General features: G+C 47.9%; 1 protein-coding gene across 1 annotated transcript; it reads right to left on the minus strand.

Moving 5' to 3' along the window:
* Nucleotides 1–8,052: 8,052 nt before the first annotated feature.
* Nucleotides 8,053–11,145, minus strand: Klk7 (kallikrein related peptidase 7). Its single transcript, XM_055613466.1, has 5 exons — nucleotides 11,076–11,145; nucleotides 10,580–10,739; nucleotides 10,189–10,436; nucleotides 9,864–10,000; nucleotides 8,053–8,208 (listed from the first exon to the last, which is right to left on the minus strand). The coding sequence occupies exons 1-5, from the start codon at nucleotides 11,143–11,145 to the stop codon at nucleotides 8,053–8,055; spliced, it is 771 nt and encodes a 256-aa protein (XP_055469441.1).
* Between the last annotated feature and the right edge of the window lie 7,222 nt (nucleotides 11,146–18,367).

Raw genomic sequence — 18,367 nt, forward strand, 5'->3', positions numbered from 1 at the left:
TTTGTCTCTATCTCTCTGTTCCTTTCTCTCTGCATCTCTGTACTCTCCATATTTTTGTCTCTGTCCCTCTTGATTTCTCTCTGTGTCACTGTGTCTGCCTGTGTCTGCTTGTGTCTGTCTGTCTGTCTGTCTATCTGAATGTCTGTCTCCCAGCCCCCTGGACTCTCTATATCTTCTGTTTCTCTTCTGGCTCCTTCCCTGTACTTCTTGGGGAAATGTGTGTGCATGCGGTATGCAGTTATATTCTTGGGGTGAAAGAAGAGATGACAAGGAGTGTGTGTGGGCAGCTACTGAGGTATAGAAGGGTTTGTAGACTCATAGATAAAATGTTTGCATATACGGAGAGATGCACAAGTAGAGAGAATCTGGCATGCAGAAATTGGGGAGCAACACCAAAGAAGATAAGCACGAGCACTGGAAAGCTATGTCACAAACTGGGAGAATTATGGGGAGGTGCCTTTGAACTTGGGTCTGGGAAGCCAGAGTCAGTGAAGAAGAGAGGATGCCGGCATATGTGGAAAGAGCAGGCAGTGGTCAGTGTGGGCTGTAGGGAGGGACTTGTAGAAGGTGGAGGGTGGAGGGACCTGAGGAAGGGTGTGGGAATGAAGAGGAAAAATGGGGACATACTAGGAAACCATCAAGCAATAGCAACAGCAAGCATGAATAATGTGCCCCTCAGCGTTTGCTGGGCATGACACTCATGTGACCTTCTCCTTTCATTTGTATTACTCAGTTCCCATCACCCCAGTTAACGAAGACTTTAGTTAGCACGGAGGATACACTGGGCACTTCCCACTAGCTCTTTTCTGAACTTAACATCTTCTCCTTGAGCTCCACTGTCTCCTCAGACACAGAGTCAGTTCTCCTCACACAACTCACTGGACAGCCACCCTCGTCCCACAGCTTCCCTGCTGCTGGTCCCACTCCTCTTTGTTTCTATGTTCTGGCCCCAGTTCAGACTGGTTCCTCAGCCACCCCAGCACTCTCCACTCTCTGAACCACTCACTAGACTACAAGAAGGGTTGCCCTGTACTTTGCCTGCCTTCTCACAGATCTGCCCCAATTCCTCATGCCTCTTGGGGCAAAGTCCCACTTCTCAGCCTGAGACTGGAGGAGCTTCAGCAACCAGAGACTGGGGGCATGGCTCAGCTGCAGAGGCTCTTGCTGGACACCCCCCCCACACACACAAACACACAGCAAAGGGCTGCAAGTGTGGCTCAGAGGTAGAACATCTGCCTATAATCCCCCAGTGAGGGGCTTGGGTGTGGTTTATTTTTAGACCCCCTGCCTAGGATCCCACAGGTTCTGCATGTAAGGCTCAGTGGTATATCACCTGCTTCAGCCTAGTGAGGAGCTGAAGGTAGAATATCAGCACCCCCCAGTGAGGGACTGAGTGTGGCTCAGAGATTGAGAGCATGCCTAGCACGGGTACGTCCCTCAGCATTACCAAGTGGTGTTATCTTCTTATCACAAAGATGTGAAGTAACGCCTTTGTTAAGTCGCTTTGCGTAACCATTCCACTTTGTATGTGTACATTTATTAAAATACCGTAAGCATGTGTAATTTTCATGTTTCTTGAAAGTTAATTTAAGAAATAAGAAAACAGCTAAAAAGATAAAGCAATTTATCTTTTTAATTTAATAAATAAGAGAACAGCTAAAAAGACAAAAGCAGGTGGCTGAATTTGGTGGCACAGGGGCCTGTCATCCCAGACAGTGTGGAGGCTGAGGCAAGAGCACTACAAGTTCAAGCCCAGCCTAGGCTACAGAATGAGACCCCATCTTAAAGTTAAAATTAAAAAGAAACTTAGCTCCACAGCTCAGTACTGACCTAGCATGTATGAAGCCCTGGGTTCGAGTCCAGGAATGGTAAAAACAAAATCAGGAGTTTATCCAGTTCCTTTATATAACTCAAGACATTAAAGCTACAGGACTTTAAGATGTGAAAGTTATCAAAAGACCCGTTGGCCTCGTGTCCTGGCATATGGAGTGCTTGGATTCTGATAGGCCTTTATACTTAGAACTCCGTTCAGTGGGAACTCATCTTATGTCTTTTACCCTTGAAGGCTCCGAAGCACCCTGGCAACATACCACTCGGAGCAGCCCTACCCATCTTCCTGTGCTCTAGCTTTGGAGAGCCCACCAAGTATCCCAAGTGCTCCATGCCCTGTGGCCTCAAAGTCTCTGCTTCTGGTTTCCACTTTGCTCCATGCTTTCCCCACCTTTTCCTGTCGACCACCTCTTCTCCTTTGGTCTTGGCTGGAATATTGTCTCTCAGAACAAGTTTCCACTGAACACCACCCAATGCCACCTGCTATGGTCAGGTTAGTCATTCTCATGTGTGGGCTTCCACAGGTGTCTCCTTCCAGGTGTTACCCTGGACCAGAGCCATTTGTGTCAGTGTCCATCTCCCGCACCGGATCTTGAGTGCCACGAGGGCATGGACAGTGCTGACTCACTATAACCACAGGGAACTCAGGAAATGTTAACCCATGACTAACATGACTTCATCACATCCACTCCTGTTGTAGATAGGAAAACTGAAGCATGGAGTGGGGAAGTTCATGGCTCAAGTACAAGCACACAGGAAGTGGCAGAGCTTGAACTATAAACCAACTCCTATCATTATGATATTCCAACATAACATGAGACAAAATGGCAGCATCCAAATATAGTGTGTTCCAAAAATGGCAGCATGCAACATGGAGCATTCTCAGCTGGCCTGCCTTGACTGGTATATTCCAATATAATGTATTCCAACATTGTTCCAAAATGGAGTATTTCAGCATTCTGATGTTCCAGCATGGCAGTGATTCAGCCCATCTCTCTACATTCCCCAAAGATGATAATACAATTCCTTACTACAATACAGGGTAAGTGGGCCCAGGAGGAATCATCCTTGTGGGGAGACCAAGAATCTGAGTCTCTGTGACCTACCTATGCCCATTCCTGTCCCATTGCCTCCTCTCTTTTCCCATGTTACTGGTAGGATCAGAAACTCTCCAAAGAGAGAGTGAAGCCCTCTTAGCCATACACCTGTCAGTAGCCTTCATTATATTTGATCAGGCCATGCATGCTTAAGTGTTTGAATGTTTTTATCTAGATTGACTTAATTGGCCAAAATATTCAATAAAAAAACATAAAGGAAAAATTTTTTTATGAGAGTAAACAGAAAAAAATTGTGAAAAGTTGTACACACTGAGAGAGAGAGCTCTTGCCAGTGCTTGGTGCTGTCTGATGCTGTTCCGGCACTGTTTAAATATGAAATTGTTTAATCTTTACGAGGATACCAAGAGGTGGGAACACAGATGGGGAAGATAGCAAGACAGCAAGGGCAGACAGCAGACTTCTACTTACTGTGGAAGGAGGGAAAGGGAGGATGGAAAAGAAAGAGAAAAGGGAAAGGAGAGAACCAGAGAAAGGAATACGGAGGAAGAGGAGAGTGAGAGAGATAATAGGAGAGGAAGGAGAAAAAAGACAGAGAGGAAGAGAAGAGGGAGGAGGAAAGGATGGGAGAAGAGAGAAGAGAGGTGGGAAAGGAAGGAGAGAGGAGGTGCATTGGAGAGGAGAAGAGAAGAAACAGGAGGCCAAGGGAAGAAGGGGAGAAGGCAGGGATAGAAGAGGAGAAACAGCACACACAGGGGTGGGTTTTGCTAGAAAAATTGGGGTTTCTTTATGGCATTCTTAGTTCTGTCAATAAAAAATTAAAAAACTGACTTGGAGGAATAATTTTATTAAAAATTGGAGGGGGAACAGGGCACATATGAAATTATTTAAAATTTAATAAAAATATTGTCTTAGTTAGGCACTATAGCACATGCCTGTAATCCCAGTAGTCAGGGAGGCAGAGACAGGTAGATCTCTGTGAGTTCGAGGCCAGCCTGTTCTACAGAGCAAGTTCAGGACAGCCAAGCCTACACAGAGAAACTCTGTCTCGAAAAACCAAACCAAAAGAAAATATTGTATTAAAAAACAAAAACAAACAAACAAACAAACAAAAAACCAGAGAAGGCAAGTTGCCTGTTGGAGGGAGATGGAGAGAAAGCTGTGATTTTTGCTCGAATGTTCAGCAATGGAGGTTGGCAAGCAGCAGCAAAGGGGAAGAGGAAGGGGCCTTCAGAGTGAGACACCCCAGAATGTCAGAGAAACCTGGGTTTTGGCCAGGATCTGAAAGAAACATAAAGAAAAGTAACTCAGAAAGGCATGTAGGCAGCATGAGCTCCTGCATGGAGGAGGGGTTTCTGGGAAGGATGAATTCATGGTCTCATCAAAGGGATAATTATTCCTCCCTTCACCTTAGCATGCCTTCGGGTGATTCAGCTTTCCTGTGAGGTGGACTCCTGACCAGGTGATTGACAGGTCCATCTGGATTAACTCTTGAGGAGATAGTAGCCTACAGTAGTTTGTCATGCTCTAATCTTTGAAGCAGATCAGTGTCATGTCTCCACCCAGACCAGAGGGAGATTCCATTCTTTTGACCAGTAGGAAGTCATTCCTTCTTAGTGGTCTTCAACAAATACCTGACATCTCTGCTTCTCTCTCTCTTGCTCTCTCTCTCTCTATCTCTATCACTTCCTTTCTTTTTTCTTCTTGTTCATGAACACTAGATATTTTATGTCTACAAAGCTGACATGACCTAGATCATGCCTGTATTGTTTTAAAGAGCACCTTGTATTACTCTCTGATAATTTATACACCCATACAAGGCATGTTGATTACATCCTCTTATTCTGCCTCCCACTCTGATCTCCTTCCCACTTTCATGTCCTCTCCTTTCTCTTTTTCCTCCTTTTTATTTTTGTGGGGTATTGAGTTCGATTAGTTCTGCCTGTTGAAATATTGATGGATCTTGTCTTGATCCCTCCCACCCCCTCTTTTTTTGTCTCTTTTCCACTCTCTTCTTTCCTCTCCTTTTAGGCAGGTAACCATACTTTCTGTGAGTTCGTGAGCACAACAGCAACAGACAGTCCTGTCCAGAAGACAGCATTTCACAGCACTCTACCGTTGTGACACATTCTTCTTCAGCAGTCCCTGAGCCTTGTAGTTAGTTATTGATGTATCTGTCCCATTTAGGGCCGAACCCTCAGCAGTCGCCTACTTTAAGCACTGTTACCAGGTTTGAGTCTCTGTATTTCTGCTCATTTCATAAGGAGGCTTCTCTGGTCGAGGTTGAAAGCAGCATTAATCTATGGGTATAAACATGAATATTCAGAAGGCAGTATGACAACATGGTCATTTAAGCTAAATGACCATGTTCCCCCCCACTACCACAGGGCCTATGAGCTCCCAAGCCAAGGGCAGTTTACAATACCAGGCATGAATTCCCTCCTACGAGGCAGGCCTCAAATCCAATCAGAAAGTGGCTGGTTACCCTTATGAAACCTCATGTCGCTAATGCAACAGTCGGGGCACATCTTGGTACTCCGCACATGGGCTCAAAGATTATACATTCCCCTTTGTAATGTTACCAGCAAAACAGAAGATGGAGTTCAAAGGCAACCACGAGAGAGAGGTCCATCCTTGCTGGCTTCCGAGGCTGTTGATTCCCGTTTAGATACCTAAAGAAAGGAGAGGAAGTAGGAAGGGGAAGGAAGAGAAGAGATAGACACACATACACACGGCAAATAGATTGTAGGTGCCACAAGCAGGATTTTAATGGCAAGAAGCCACGTTCCACAAACAATTGGTTTTAACTGTAAGTCTAGTGTCTGGCCAAATGAAAAATAAAGCCCCTTCTGAACAACCAGAGTATGAACTTTGTAACCCAATCAAACTCTTGCTAAAGCCAGGCTCAACTGAGTCAAGTGACTCTGGATTACCTTTTTTTAAAGTTATATTTTATTTCTGAGTAGTGAGTGAGTGTGTGTGTGTGTGTGTGTGTGTGTGAATGTTGACACTGGATGTCTTCACCTTATTTTTCGAGACAGCATCTCTGGATGTCTAGAGATAAATAGACTGGCTGGCAAGAAATCCCCTGCCCTGCACCCCCAGATTTTTTCCACGTATCTTCAGCAACAAGATTACAAGCACATGCATAGCCATGTGCTGCATTTATGTGTGTACTGGTGACCCAGGCTCAGATCTTGTGCTTGAATAACCAGAGATTTACCCACTGAGCCATCCTCAAAGCCCTCTTCTCATTCTTTTTTGAGACAGGGTCTCACTGTATAGCCTTGACTAGCCTGGAACTGGCTGTATAGACCAGGCTGACCTCAAACTCATAGAAATCTTCGTGCTTCAGCCTCCCAAGTACTGTGATTAAAGATGTACACCACAACACCAGACCCTTAAAATTTTTAGACTGAATGCTGATTTGGGTGATTTGAAGAGATAGAAAAAGCTGATGAAACTCCATGGAAATAGAGGGACAGGTTCCCTTGGAATTTTTAAATGAGACACAGTTCCAGAAAACAACAGGTCTGGACTTAAGCCTGATGGAGGAAGGCCAGGGCTGGGACTCCCAGGTCTGAGGGAGGAGGGGAAAAGTTTGGACCCTTGGAGCCTGAGAAAGGAGGGCTGGGTCTGGATTCCAGGGTCTGTGGAAGGAGAGGAGCCTAAGATTCTGGGTCTGAGGGAGAAAGGCTGTGGCCTAGACCCCTGGCTCTGCGGGAGGAGGCTGGGGTCTGTTCTGTGTGTCACCATGGGCAGCTTTTAGTAGCTGCAGCATTTCTGAGTGACTGGCTGACAGCGGTCAGTGGAGACACTGAAGAGTGATGGGAAGGACCCAAATGATGTTTGTGGGAAAGGAATTCTGGGAGGAAAACAGGAAGGACAGGTGGGAGGGGCAGGCCCTCCACTGGACTGCATCTCTTTGTCAGCAGATTCTGAGGTGTCACTGCCCAGAGAAGGAAGGCAGATTGCCTAGGTGTGGCTCTGCTCTGAGTCACAAAGCACCCCTCCCTTCCAGAGCCCCCCTGACCTTTTGGGAGAAGCCTACTCCCACCATCTTTCTCTGACCTGGGTTTCTGGATGCTCACTCTTGGCTGACCCCCAGAGGATCTAAGTGTCCAGTTTCTGTCTCCTCCACCCCTCATTGAAAACTTCCTCTGTCACCTAAGTGATGGCTTAAGTACTTATGGTCCATTCTTTCTTCCTCCCTTCTTTCCTCTCTTGTTCCCTTGTTACGTGTGAGAAAAACAGAAACCCAAGAAATAGAGAAAAACATACCACCCACCAGGGCCAGGCTGAAAACCAGCTACAATGTCCTTAAAGATTAAAAATATTCAGAATAATTTATTTACGTTTTAATTTGGTTTCGAGTGCAGGCGCCCATGTGCCACAGCACATGTGGGGGCAGAGGATAACATGTAGGGGTCGGTTATCTCCCTCCACTGTGGGCCCTAGAGATGGACCTCAAGTCCTGTCCGGCATGGCAGCAAGTGCCTTTACCCACTGTTACCCATTGGGCCATCTACAATTTCTTAGCAAACTCTTCCTCATGGGTCTCCTCCTCCACCCTCCATGCTCCCAGCTTCCCCACCATTATCTTTCAGGCAACAAGCACACACATCAGTATTGCTTGGGTTTTATTTGTATCTGTTTGGTTTGGCATGTCCAGCTCAGGTCAGCTGCTGCTCATCATGGGACGACAGTCACTCCTGCACAAGGCTAGCCACTCACAGCTGGGGCTTTCTTTTTCACAACTTCGTCGTCTTCGGAGAGAAATCGAGCTACCGTTTAAGTAATCTACTACTTTAGAACATGTTAACAGCGTCATTCTTCTTTTTCCCTAAAATAAATGGTGCACTGAATCCAAACTTGATTTTTTTTTTTTAAAGAACTCTCTGGAAACAGGTGGCCCGAGCCACGGGCGGTGGATGAAGGTCTTAGAGCTACCAGCCACAGTCCAGTGTAGGGATTCCCCAGCCCTCGGGTTCTTGTCTCTTGACTTGATTTGCTTTTGGATCTCTGGGATTCTGATTGGTTTGTAAACTTTGCACAGGGTTCAGGCTTGGCTACGTCTTGGAGAAAAGGCAAAGGCAGGGCTTCACAGTGCTGCCACGGTTGTCCTTACTCCTCGAACCTCGGAGGCTCGCAGCTTGACTCCTAGTGCTTAGCGATAGGTTCTCATGGTCTGTTCCAACCACCGGCTGTACTTGCAGACTTCAGTGTAGACACCTGGGTCATTGGGCTGGCCGCAAGGGTATGTTCCCCAGGACACTAGACCTTGAAGAGTGTCATTGCAGACCAAGGGTCCCCCTGAGTCACCCTATGAGGAACAGAGGAGGTTAGTTTTTGGCTTCAGAAGAAAGCTCTGTGACCCTCAGGTCACCGTCAGGCATCCTCTAGTTCAGACTTTGTCCTGATAAGCTGATTTGACTTCTACCCTGGCTAATGAGGATGATATTGGGAACCAATGGAAGAGTAGAAATCTACACTGTCATGGTGATGACCTGGGTTCCATTAGAGCTTCTTGGCAGGAACCGGTGGGACTTCCTCAGATTCAAGCACACTTTTCTTACTGATAAAATCTATTGATTAAGGCTGGTGAGAAGGGGAGTCTTCTCCAGGTATTGGGTGGCAAACCCTTGGGCTGTCAGGAAGCTGACCCTAACCTGGGGAAGGGATGCCCTGGTTCTCAGGGACAGGAATGTGTCTCCCACTAGTCAGTTCTTCAACACACAGCATAGCATCTTTCCTGAGTGTTGAGGTGGTCGGAGGAAGGAGGATAAAGAAGAGGAGAGAAAAAAAGGAGGTGGAGAGGGGCAGGAGAGGAAGGAAGAAGAAAAAGAAGAGGGGTAAGGAGACAAGAAGATGAGAGAATGAGAAGGGGGAGAAGAGAAAAAGGAGGGTGAAAAGGAGAAGAGACTGGGGAGATTGGAAATAGCAGAAGGGAGAGTAGAGGGAGACAGAAGCCAGCCCAGGACAGACAGGCAGCAAAATGGGAAAGGAGTAACATAAAATTAGGATTAAAAAAAAAGGTGGAAAAATGTTCAAAGACATGACAAGTTGTAAAGCTCGGTTCTTGTCCCAGGACCGAGTCCATGGACAGGCATCTGCATTAGGCAGATAATGTCAGGGGTCGTCAAGAAAAAATAGTTAAAAGGTTAAAAGCCATGGGGAGACTGGGACCACTACTCCAGAAGCTGGGGCAGAAGGACCAGGGCTTCAAATCCTGCATCAGACACAGAGTGAGTTCAAGACCAGACAGGGCTACATGACCTTGTCTGAAAAACAAAACCGGGGACTAGAGAGATGACTCAGAGGTTAATAGCATTGCCTGCTCTTGCAGAGGACACGGGCTTAATTCCCAGCACCCACATGGTATCTCATAACCACCTCTAACTTCAGTTCCAGGGGCTCTGACTTCCTTTTCTGGTCCCTTTTGGGTACCAGGCATACTTACACTCAGACAAAACATTCATGCACATAAAAATTTAAATGAAACTTAGAAACAAAATCTAAAGAGGAACGGTCAGTCCAGTGTACTGTTTACCCTTGTAAACTCTGCGCCTGGGAGGCTGAGGCAGGTGTATTGCTGTAAATTTGGGACCAGCCTTGGCTATATAGTTTTAGGTTAGCCTTGGTTATTTGGGGCTAACCTGGGTTGCAGAGCGAGTTACAGACTAGCCTGTACCACAGAGGAAGACGGTCTCAAAAATGAAGACATGAAATAATATCAATCACCAAATTTTGAAGCTTCTGCAAAGTTTGGGTACATCTCTACCTCCATCTCTCTCAGCTCCACTAAACTACTGACCTCAGCCTGGTTCATCCCATGCATGAACAGCAGCTGTTGGCCGACAGAAAGTGAGAGAGCTAAAGAAGTGGGGCCTGGGGCATGGCCAGGCCAGACTGGGACAAGGAGTTTCATGCTGACGTGGACAGAGAGGGGCTTGAGGGGGAGGGGCAGCGAGGGCTTACATTGCATGTGTTGGTCTTGGAGTCGGGAATGCCGGCACAGAGCATGGTCTTCCCCAGCAGGTCCTTGTACACCTTCTTGCACTCCTTGGAGGAGATGAGCTTCACATCCGAGCACATCAGATCCGTGGGAAAGGTCACTGTGGGGAGGAGGGCTTCAGCTAGTGCTGTGTAAGGGCCTGGGTAGGGTGCCTAGCTGAGGGGCTGGGTGAGGATCAGCGATCTGAGGGAAGAGGGCTGAGACCTGGATTCCTGGAGGAGAGCAGGGGCCTGAACTCTTGACTTCAGGGATAAGGTCCGTGCTGGATCCCACCCTGAGGCAACTTACCATCTGGGCTGGTCGTGGTACCCCATCCAGAGACAGTGCAGGAGGTCCCTGGGGGCTCACATTTCGTAGGAAGGTTGACTTTCTGCACTTTGGGCGACATCTTGACTGGCTTGTCCATTCTCACAAGCATGATGTCATTGGCATGGGTTCTTGTGGAGTAGCCAGGGTGTCGGAATGACTTCGTAGCCTTAATCTTCTGGGCACTCTCGTCCCCTAACTTATCACTGCCCAGATGCACAGTGTACTGACTGAGAGAAAAAGGTGACACTCAGAAAGGCAGAGGAGGAGGAGGGGGAGGGAGGGAGAGAGACAGAGAGGCAGAAGCCAAGGGGGCAGGGAGAGAGAGACCCAAAGAATACAGACTCACCCCGCCTGCCCTGGCAGCACCTACCCCATTTTGCAGTGGGCTGCTGTGAGCACCCATTGTTCGCTGACCAGCACTCCTCCACAGTGAAGCTGGTCGCCTCTGAGCAGGGCCACCTGCCATGGATGGGAGCCCTTCTCGCATGGGTAGCCATCTATAATCCTGTCTCCGTTTCTGTCACCCTGACCTGGACAGAGGCACGGGCACACATGGGCATTCAGCATCAGAGGGAGAAGAGACAGTGAGCAGGGATTTACAGAGTCAGAGATGATTCTCTAAGACTCAGGGAAAAAGGCAAAGGAAGGGATGGAGGATCATGCAGAGGATGAGTGAGTGGGTTAGGGGCAGATAGCCACAGACTGCTGGAGCCTGTAGGGGCCCCAGGGAGCCTGTTTGATTGAGGCAAGAAGAGAAGAGAAGACAGCGCAGGCTCACTGAGCCACAGCGTCAGGCTTCCCAGAGGAAGCTGTCTGGGAGAGAGGGTTCAGACTCAGAGTGTTGGGGACACTGGGCAAGCCCTCACCTTGTCCAGCAGTTTCCAGGGCTAAGGACAGCAACACAGTTAGCAGGGCAGGGAGCCAGACTCTCACCATGGTGGCTCAGTGGCTGCCAGATGAGAAAGGTAAATGTCGCCAGAACTAGGGATAATGAGAGATGTCCTAAGATACAGCCCTACCCCTTCTCTTTTGGAGTCCAGGCCTCAGGTCTCCTCTCTCTGGGATTCAGAAATCTAGACAGAGACCCTCTCCCTCAAACCTTGAGGTTCAGGCCCCAGCCCTCCTCTCTCAGACCCTGGAGTCCAATCCCAGCCCGCCTCCCTTAGATCTATCTAAGGGAGGGCCCCAACCCTCCTCTTTCTGACCCTGTCCCAGGGCAGCTTAAGCTTCCTTCTTTCCATCCTGTGGGTGGGTCCCAAGCCTCTTTGCCCCTTACAGCCTCCTGTCTAGGACCCTGGAGCCCCGTCTCCAGGACGGTTTGTGCATGCCCCCCGTTGGGAGTTCCTCTCACCTGGGAGAGTGACTTGGTTAAGCTCCGGTGTCCTCCCGGAGCCCAGTGCCTTCAGCCTCCTCTAGGGCTGGTCCTTTTATACCTCCTCTGCCCCCGCACCGCCTCCAGCTCCCTGGGGCACAGGTGGAGCTGTCTCTGGGCGCCTTCCCTCTGCTTGGAGTTTAGGGTTATCTGAAATCCCTGAGGCAGCCCCAACAGTGGATAGCACAGATCTCTCCCTCCGCCCTCTGTACTGCCGCCGCCCCCACACATTCTGGAATGTCAAGGGGTCGGTCCCTGGAGCAGAATCCAAGCAGGTGAGGAGGGCAGAGGTGGGTTCAGTTTGGAGCCTTAAGAGAATCATTTTCTAACCTTCTCTTGGGGGTGGCCCAGACCCCACACTATGATTGAGACCGATTGTTAGAACTCCTGCTGGATCAAGCCCTGCCTTTGAGGCTGGACTCACTCCCAGCCCAAACAGACATAAAATTTTCTTAAAAGATCCCACACCCAGAACCAGTGGGGCACAAACGGATGGAGGTCTACTCTCTGTTCATTTTGAAAAATTGTAAATTATATTTATTCCTTGTCTGTGTGCATGTGTGCTATGGTTTGCATGTGATGCTCAGAGGACAGTCTCGGGGAGTTTGTTGTCTCCTTTCAACACGTGGGACCTGGGGGCAAGCACCTTTTCCCATTGAGCCGTCTCTCCAGCGGTCAGAGTGATCTTTAATCATACACTACACCGCATATATTATGTTTCATAACAAAAATGTATGTGTCAAACGTTATCTAATAAAATCTCCATCCACCTCCCACCTAAAACTCTTTTGAAAAGCTTCCGTTCCTCCTTCCTTTGGTGGGGAAAGTATTGGCGATTAAACCTTGCACAAAGTAGGCAAGGGCTCTGCTGCTGAGCCACAGCCTAGACCCTCCCTGGGGGGTCTTATGTTCTAAAGGAGACACTGGAAGGGAGATGCGGTTCCACGTGCCTGTCTCTCCAGCACTCACAAGGTGGCTACTTAAGCGGGCTCAAAGGACCACAAGAGATACTGTCTCACAAAAATAAAAAGGGTGGCTCATTTCTCATCCTGCCTCATTGCGTTCCCCTTCTGGGTGCCAACTATGAGCCTGTAGCAGCCTTGTTAGAACCATAAAGGGACATGGCAATGGTCCAGGCCCACCCACTGTGGATGAACTTAGGCGACTTTCCGGGTTTCCAGTATTGTTCCTGAGCCAGTGAACACACCAGCAATGGCGTGTCTTCCTCTCCTGACTTCCTGAGCATCCTTCTGCTTTAGAGCTTTCAGTCTTGGTGTTGATTATAAGGGCAACCCAACTATGGCCCTCTATATGAAGCCCAGTCCAGGTCTGGACTCCTCTCCTTATCTTCCTCCTCCCTTTTTCCCCCAGAAACCCAAACCCTCAAACACTTGCTAGATCTATATTGAGCATCAACTGTATACCAGGCTGGCTGACATATCAAAGACACAGAGATGCACACGCTTGGATAGAGACGCTTTTATTTCAAGGTGTTGACAGACTTGCATAAAAACAACAATCAAATAACTCATGATAGGGCTGGGGAGATGGCTCAGTGAGGACCTGAGTTCAAATCCTCAGCACCCACATAAAAAGGCAAACATGTTGAGCATGCCTGCAACCCCATTATTGGGGTGGGTGGAGACAGGCAGATCATAAGAGATTGCTGGTCAGCTAGCCTAGCTGATTGGCTAGCTTCTTGTGCATTGAGAAAGCCTGCCTCAAGATGCTGGGGTGGAAAGTGGTAAAGGAAGGCACCTTTACACGCTGTTCTACCTTCTCAGCGTGTGCATGGGAACATATGCCCACGAGCGTGCAGAGAAACAGATGTGAAGTAGCCACCTATATGGTTGTATTAGTTACTTTTTCGTTCTTGTGATAAAGCACCACAAACAAAGTAGTTTATAGAAGAATTTATTTGAGCTTATTGGTGCAGAGGGTTGGCATCCACAATGATGGGTAGCAGCCATTGCAACTGGAGCAGGCCACTGACAGCCATGTTCCCAGCCACTCATCTCAGGGAGTCTAAGCAGGAGCCCTACCACTGAGCCACACCCAGCCCCTTACTGGGGTATTCTAGGCAGGGGCTCTACTGTTGGGCTACATTTTGAGATATCTTTTTACTTTTTATTTTGATACAGTGTCTCACTCTGCTCCCCTAGGCTGAATTTGAACTTGCTCTATAGCTGAATGTCTGATCCTCCAGGCCACAGCCTCTGATTTCCCAGTGGCAGGAATGAACACCTGCTCCACTGACCATGACTTCCAGACACAATTCTGATCCTTCTTTTCAAACCAGCTCTAAGGTAATTTCTGCCAAGCAGCCTTGTCCTGACAAGAACTCCATGATAACTATATTCAAAGTTACTCAGGCTCAAGACACTTTCTCCCATCAAGCCCCAAGTCAGACCCCAGAATGCAGGCCCTGCCATGCGACTCTGGCCTCTGCAAGTCTTCCTGACTTGGGCTCCCAAATCAAGCAACGGTGGAGTCCTGGAAGCACTGCATAAACCAGGCGTGGTGATTTATGCCTGCAGTCCTAGCAACGGGGGAGGTAGGAAGCAGGAAGATGGAGAGTTCAAGGTCAACCTTGGTAGTTTGAGTCTATTTGGTCTACCTGAGACCCTGCTGCAAATCGGGGTAGTAAGAAAAAAATAAATAAATAAATAAATAAATAAATAAATAAATAAACAAACAAACAAACAAATAAATAAACTGGTTTTTGAAATAACCTTTTTTTTACGTTGAAATCCCTAGATGTTACTGTCCAGATGTGCATGTCCAGCACTCGGTTACAGTTTTCGTTAGTAAGGCTGGTTTCGTGAGCAAGCACCGGTCCCTAGGGCAGGTGAAACGTGTGTGGTGTTCACTGTTGTTTTCTTTAGCGGCAAGCCCACATCAGCTGGAAGTCCTTAAATAAATAGCATTTTGCAAAACAGCTGGCACCCACAGAGCTACCTCCTTCACACTCAGTTCTGCTGAGGCATTCTGCCTCAGGGTGTGACAGAAAAGAACGTGGCCTCACAGGTCAGTCCAACACAGAGTTGCTCAGCCTGTGACTTCAGGACAGTGACTTCATTCTTGTGAGTCTCACTGTGCCGTCCTCTAAAGTGGGAGAGAGCAAAGCACAGAGGAAGGGTTACCTAAAGTTGTGCGTGAGAAACATGACAACAGAGGAGATATTGTGCCCAACAGGCAGTGAAGGAAGGTGCTTCTCAGACATGGTAGCTATTTGCTGTTGTTGTTTGTTTGTTTTAAATTTTATTTCTATGTGTGTCTGTCTACATGAGTGTATGTGTACCTGAGGACAGTACCTGTGGAGGGCAGAAGGAGTCAGAGCCCCTGTAGCTGGGGTTACAGGTACTTGTGCGCCGCTTGGCCTGGTTGCCGGGAACTGAACTCTGATCCCCTGGAAGAGTAGCAAATGCTCCTGACCACTGACTTGTCTCTCCAGCCCATCAAATTGTCACCCTCATTTCACAGATAAGAAAATAAGTAGCTACATACATAAGGAGGAATTTTGGAACTGAGGAGCTGGCTTAGAAAAATGATTGCCTTGGGAACATGAAAATCGGAACCCAGTGCTGGGGAGGTAGAGACAGATGGATCTGTGGGGGGTTTCTTGTTGGCCAGCCTAGCCTACTTAGCCCTGGGTCAGTAATAGATCGAAGGTGAGCTGTGCCTGAGGAAGAATAACTGAGGTTGACCTGTGACCTACACACAGAGAGAGAGAGAGAGAGAGAGAGAGAGAGAGAGAGCTGTTGGTCCTATTAAGATATGTATCTTTGCACACACCGTTAATTCCAGCACACAGGAGGCAGAGGCAGGTGGATCTCTGAGTTGCAGGCCAGCCTGGTCTACAGAGAGAGTTCTAGAACAGCCAGGGCTACACAGAGAAACCCTGTCTCGAAAAACCAACAAACAAAAAATGTATTTGGGTTTGGAGTTAGTCCCAACCCTTTTCACTGAGGTCTCATCGAGACATGCAGCCTTATGTCTTTCCTTGTCCTCTGATCTCCGTCCTGAGCCTTTGCTGGTGACCCCTATGGCAGCTCATGATCACATCAAGATCAGGGAGCCAGCCACCCTTTCAGCCCTGCCCTGCCCAGAGGAACCCTGCACACACTGACTCCGCAACTCTGGACTCACCCACAGCTTCTGACGGCTTATTGTTCCTGATCTCCTCATTCTCATTCGCCTTCATTTTAGAGCAACAGCCGCCTCCCTCCTCTCCTACAGCTAATGAGAACATCCTCAGAGCCCTCTACTCCCACCTCCACACTAGGAGGGACTGAAGCCAAAAACAGTGATGGGTCCTGGGGCGGGTCCCCTTCAAGCTGGACCAGAGCTGGAATCTAATTGTGCAAAGTGTTTGGCACACCCACACACGCTGAGGAGGAGAATGGTCCTCAAACAGCCCAGGCAGCCATGTTTCATACCACATGACACCAAACAGCTGCTGGCTGGCTAGGGATGGCCTCTTAAAGTTCAGTGAAACTATCAGCCATGTAGTAATCTATGATGTGGCTGAAGCAGAAAAGGTGAGTTCTCTTTTATTAAAAAAACAAAATTTATGAATTATTGGGGCTGGAAAGATAGCTCGGCGATTCACAGCACTTAACGCTCTTCAAGAGGACCTGAGTTCAACTCCCAGCACCCCATGGCAGCTCACCACAACCACTTTTAATTCCAGAGGGTCTGATGCTCTCTTTCCTTAGGCACAGACATATATGCAGACAAATACTCAGACATTTGAAGAGAAAGAGAGGCAGAAAGAGAAAAAAACACACCTAGAGAGGCACCCAGGGTGGGGAGGAGGGAGAGTGGCACACACACATGCACAGAGAGAGAGGAGAAAGAGAGAGAATGTGATGCTTTTGCGGAGGGTGTAGGTAGGGTCTGTTCTCAGAAACTACATGGTGCTCACAACCATCCGTGTGACTCCAGCTCCAGGGAATCTGGTGCCCTCTTCTAGCCTTCTCAAATAGCTTCATGCATGTGTCACACAAAGAGAGAAATAAATAAATAAATAAATAAATAAATAAATAATTTTTTTAATGCTGAATATTATTTTTTAGTAATTTGTGAGTTCTTGGCCAGATTCACAGTTCTAGGCACACACTTCCTCCCATGGGGTAGGCCTTAAATTCAACTATAAACCCATCAGTTACTCCATAACATTCATGCTACTATTGTGTATCCATGAATACTCAAAGAATGAATCTAAGGTTTCATATTAAAATATTATATTAAGAGGCTGGAGAGATGTCTCAGTGGGTAAGAGCAGTGCGCTGCTCCCTCAGAGGACCCAAGTCTGGATCCCAGCACCGGCACGGCAGCTTACAACCATCTGCAACTCCAGCTCCAGGAATCTAATGCCCTTTTCTGACCGCCATGGCCACTGTATATATGAAATACATACATACACACACAGGCGAAACACCCATACACATAAAAATTATTTTAAAATCGTATTAAAATGTCATATTAAACCTGACGTTTGTAGCCGGACATGTTGGCACACACCTGCCATCCTATCGCTTGGGAGATGGAAACAGAAAGATCAGGCATTCCAGGCCAGGCATGCTTCGCTACATATCAAGCTCAAGCTTGAAACTGACCTAGGCTAGGTGAGACCCTCTCTGCAAACGAATGAATGCAAAACATAGCCAGTCCTGGTGGCGAAGACCGGCCACCTCAGGTGTGGGGAGGCTGAAGCAGCAGGATTGTAAGCGCAAAGCCTGTGGTGGCTACAGAGTGTGTTCAAGGTCCCAATGAGCCTGGAAAACCTAGTGAGGACTGTTAGAAGAAGAAAAAGTACGAAATGGCTCAGCAGATCGAGGTGTTTGCCGCACAAGCCTCCTGTTGGATTCCTGGAACCTGTGTAAAGGGAGAAGGAGAAAAACAGCTTCATGACGTGGTCCTCTGACCTTCACATGAATGCCTTACGCACACACACCACACACAGTGAGAGTAAGGTTTGTTTTGTTTTGTTTTTTAATTAAAAGGGCTGTGGATGCATTTCAGCAGTAGAGTTACCTAAAACCCACCAGTGAGGGACTGGGTGCATGGCTCAGTGGTAAAGATTTTACGTAGAATCCCCTAGTAAGGGCCCAGGGACATGATTTTGGGGTAAAGCACTCTCCTGGCATGGGCAAAGATCAACCCCAACACCAAGTTTTAGAGCAGAAAAAACGTAGTGGAGACTCTAAGTGTGATGGTGTTCTCCTCTCATTCCAATGCTCAGGAGGCTGGGGCATCAGAATCATGGTTTTGAGGCCAGGCTGCCCTACATAATGAAACCCTGTCTCACAGGAGGTCCTCTGTGGAAAGAAGTGGGGGCTGAGCATGGTGGCGCATAGGAGCCAGAGGCAGATAGATCTCTGTGTGTTCAAGGCCAGCCTGGTCTACAAAGTGAGTCCAGGACAGCCAGGGCTACACAGAGAAACCCTGTCTGGAAAAACCAAAAACCAAAACCCAAAAAGAACAACAAGCAAATAAAACAAGGAGGGGAAGGAAAACAAAAAGCACTTTTTTTTCATAGACCAGAATCCTGGATGTTTGGAAATTATTAAATTTTGATCCTTTGAAACAAACCCCCCACTAACCAAGGTTGATTTTCTCCTCTTTTCCCTCCTCCTTTTTAAAGCAAGGTCTCACATAGCCCAGGCTGGCCCTGAACTCACGATGTCACTTAAGGCTGGCCCTAAACCCTCGATCCTCCAACCTCTACCCCCTGAATGCTAGGATGACAGACACGTGCCTGAGAGACAAGGTCTTTCAAGT

The sequence above is a fragment of the Psammomys obesus genome, unplaced genomic scaffold, assembly GCF_907164565.1.
Source record: "Psammomys obesus unplaced genomic scaffold, mPsaObe1.curated_primary_1811, whole genome shotgun sequence".
NCBI classification, from domain to species: Eukaryota; Metazoa; Chordata; class Mammalia; order Rodentia; family Muridae; genus Psammomys; species Psammomys obesus.

Coding starts and splice junctions, on each gene's coding strand:
- Klk7 (XM_055613466.1), bottom strand. CDS start 11,145: ATGGTGAGAGTCTGGCTCCCTGCCCTGCTAACTGTGTTGCTGTCCTTA. Junction 10,437..10,579: donor GCAGCCCACTGCAAAATGGG/GTAGGTGCTGCC, acceptor TTTTTCTCTCAG/TCAGTACACTGTGCATCTGG. Junction 8,209..9,863: donor CCAAGACCAACACATGCAAT/GTAAGCCCTCGC, acceptor TGTTCCTCATAG/GGTGACTCAGGGGGACCCTT.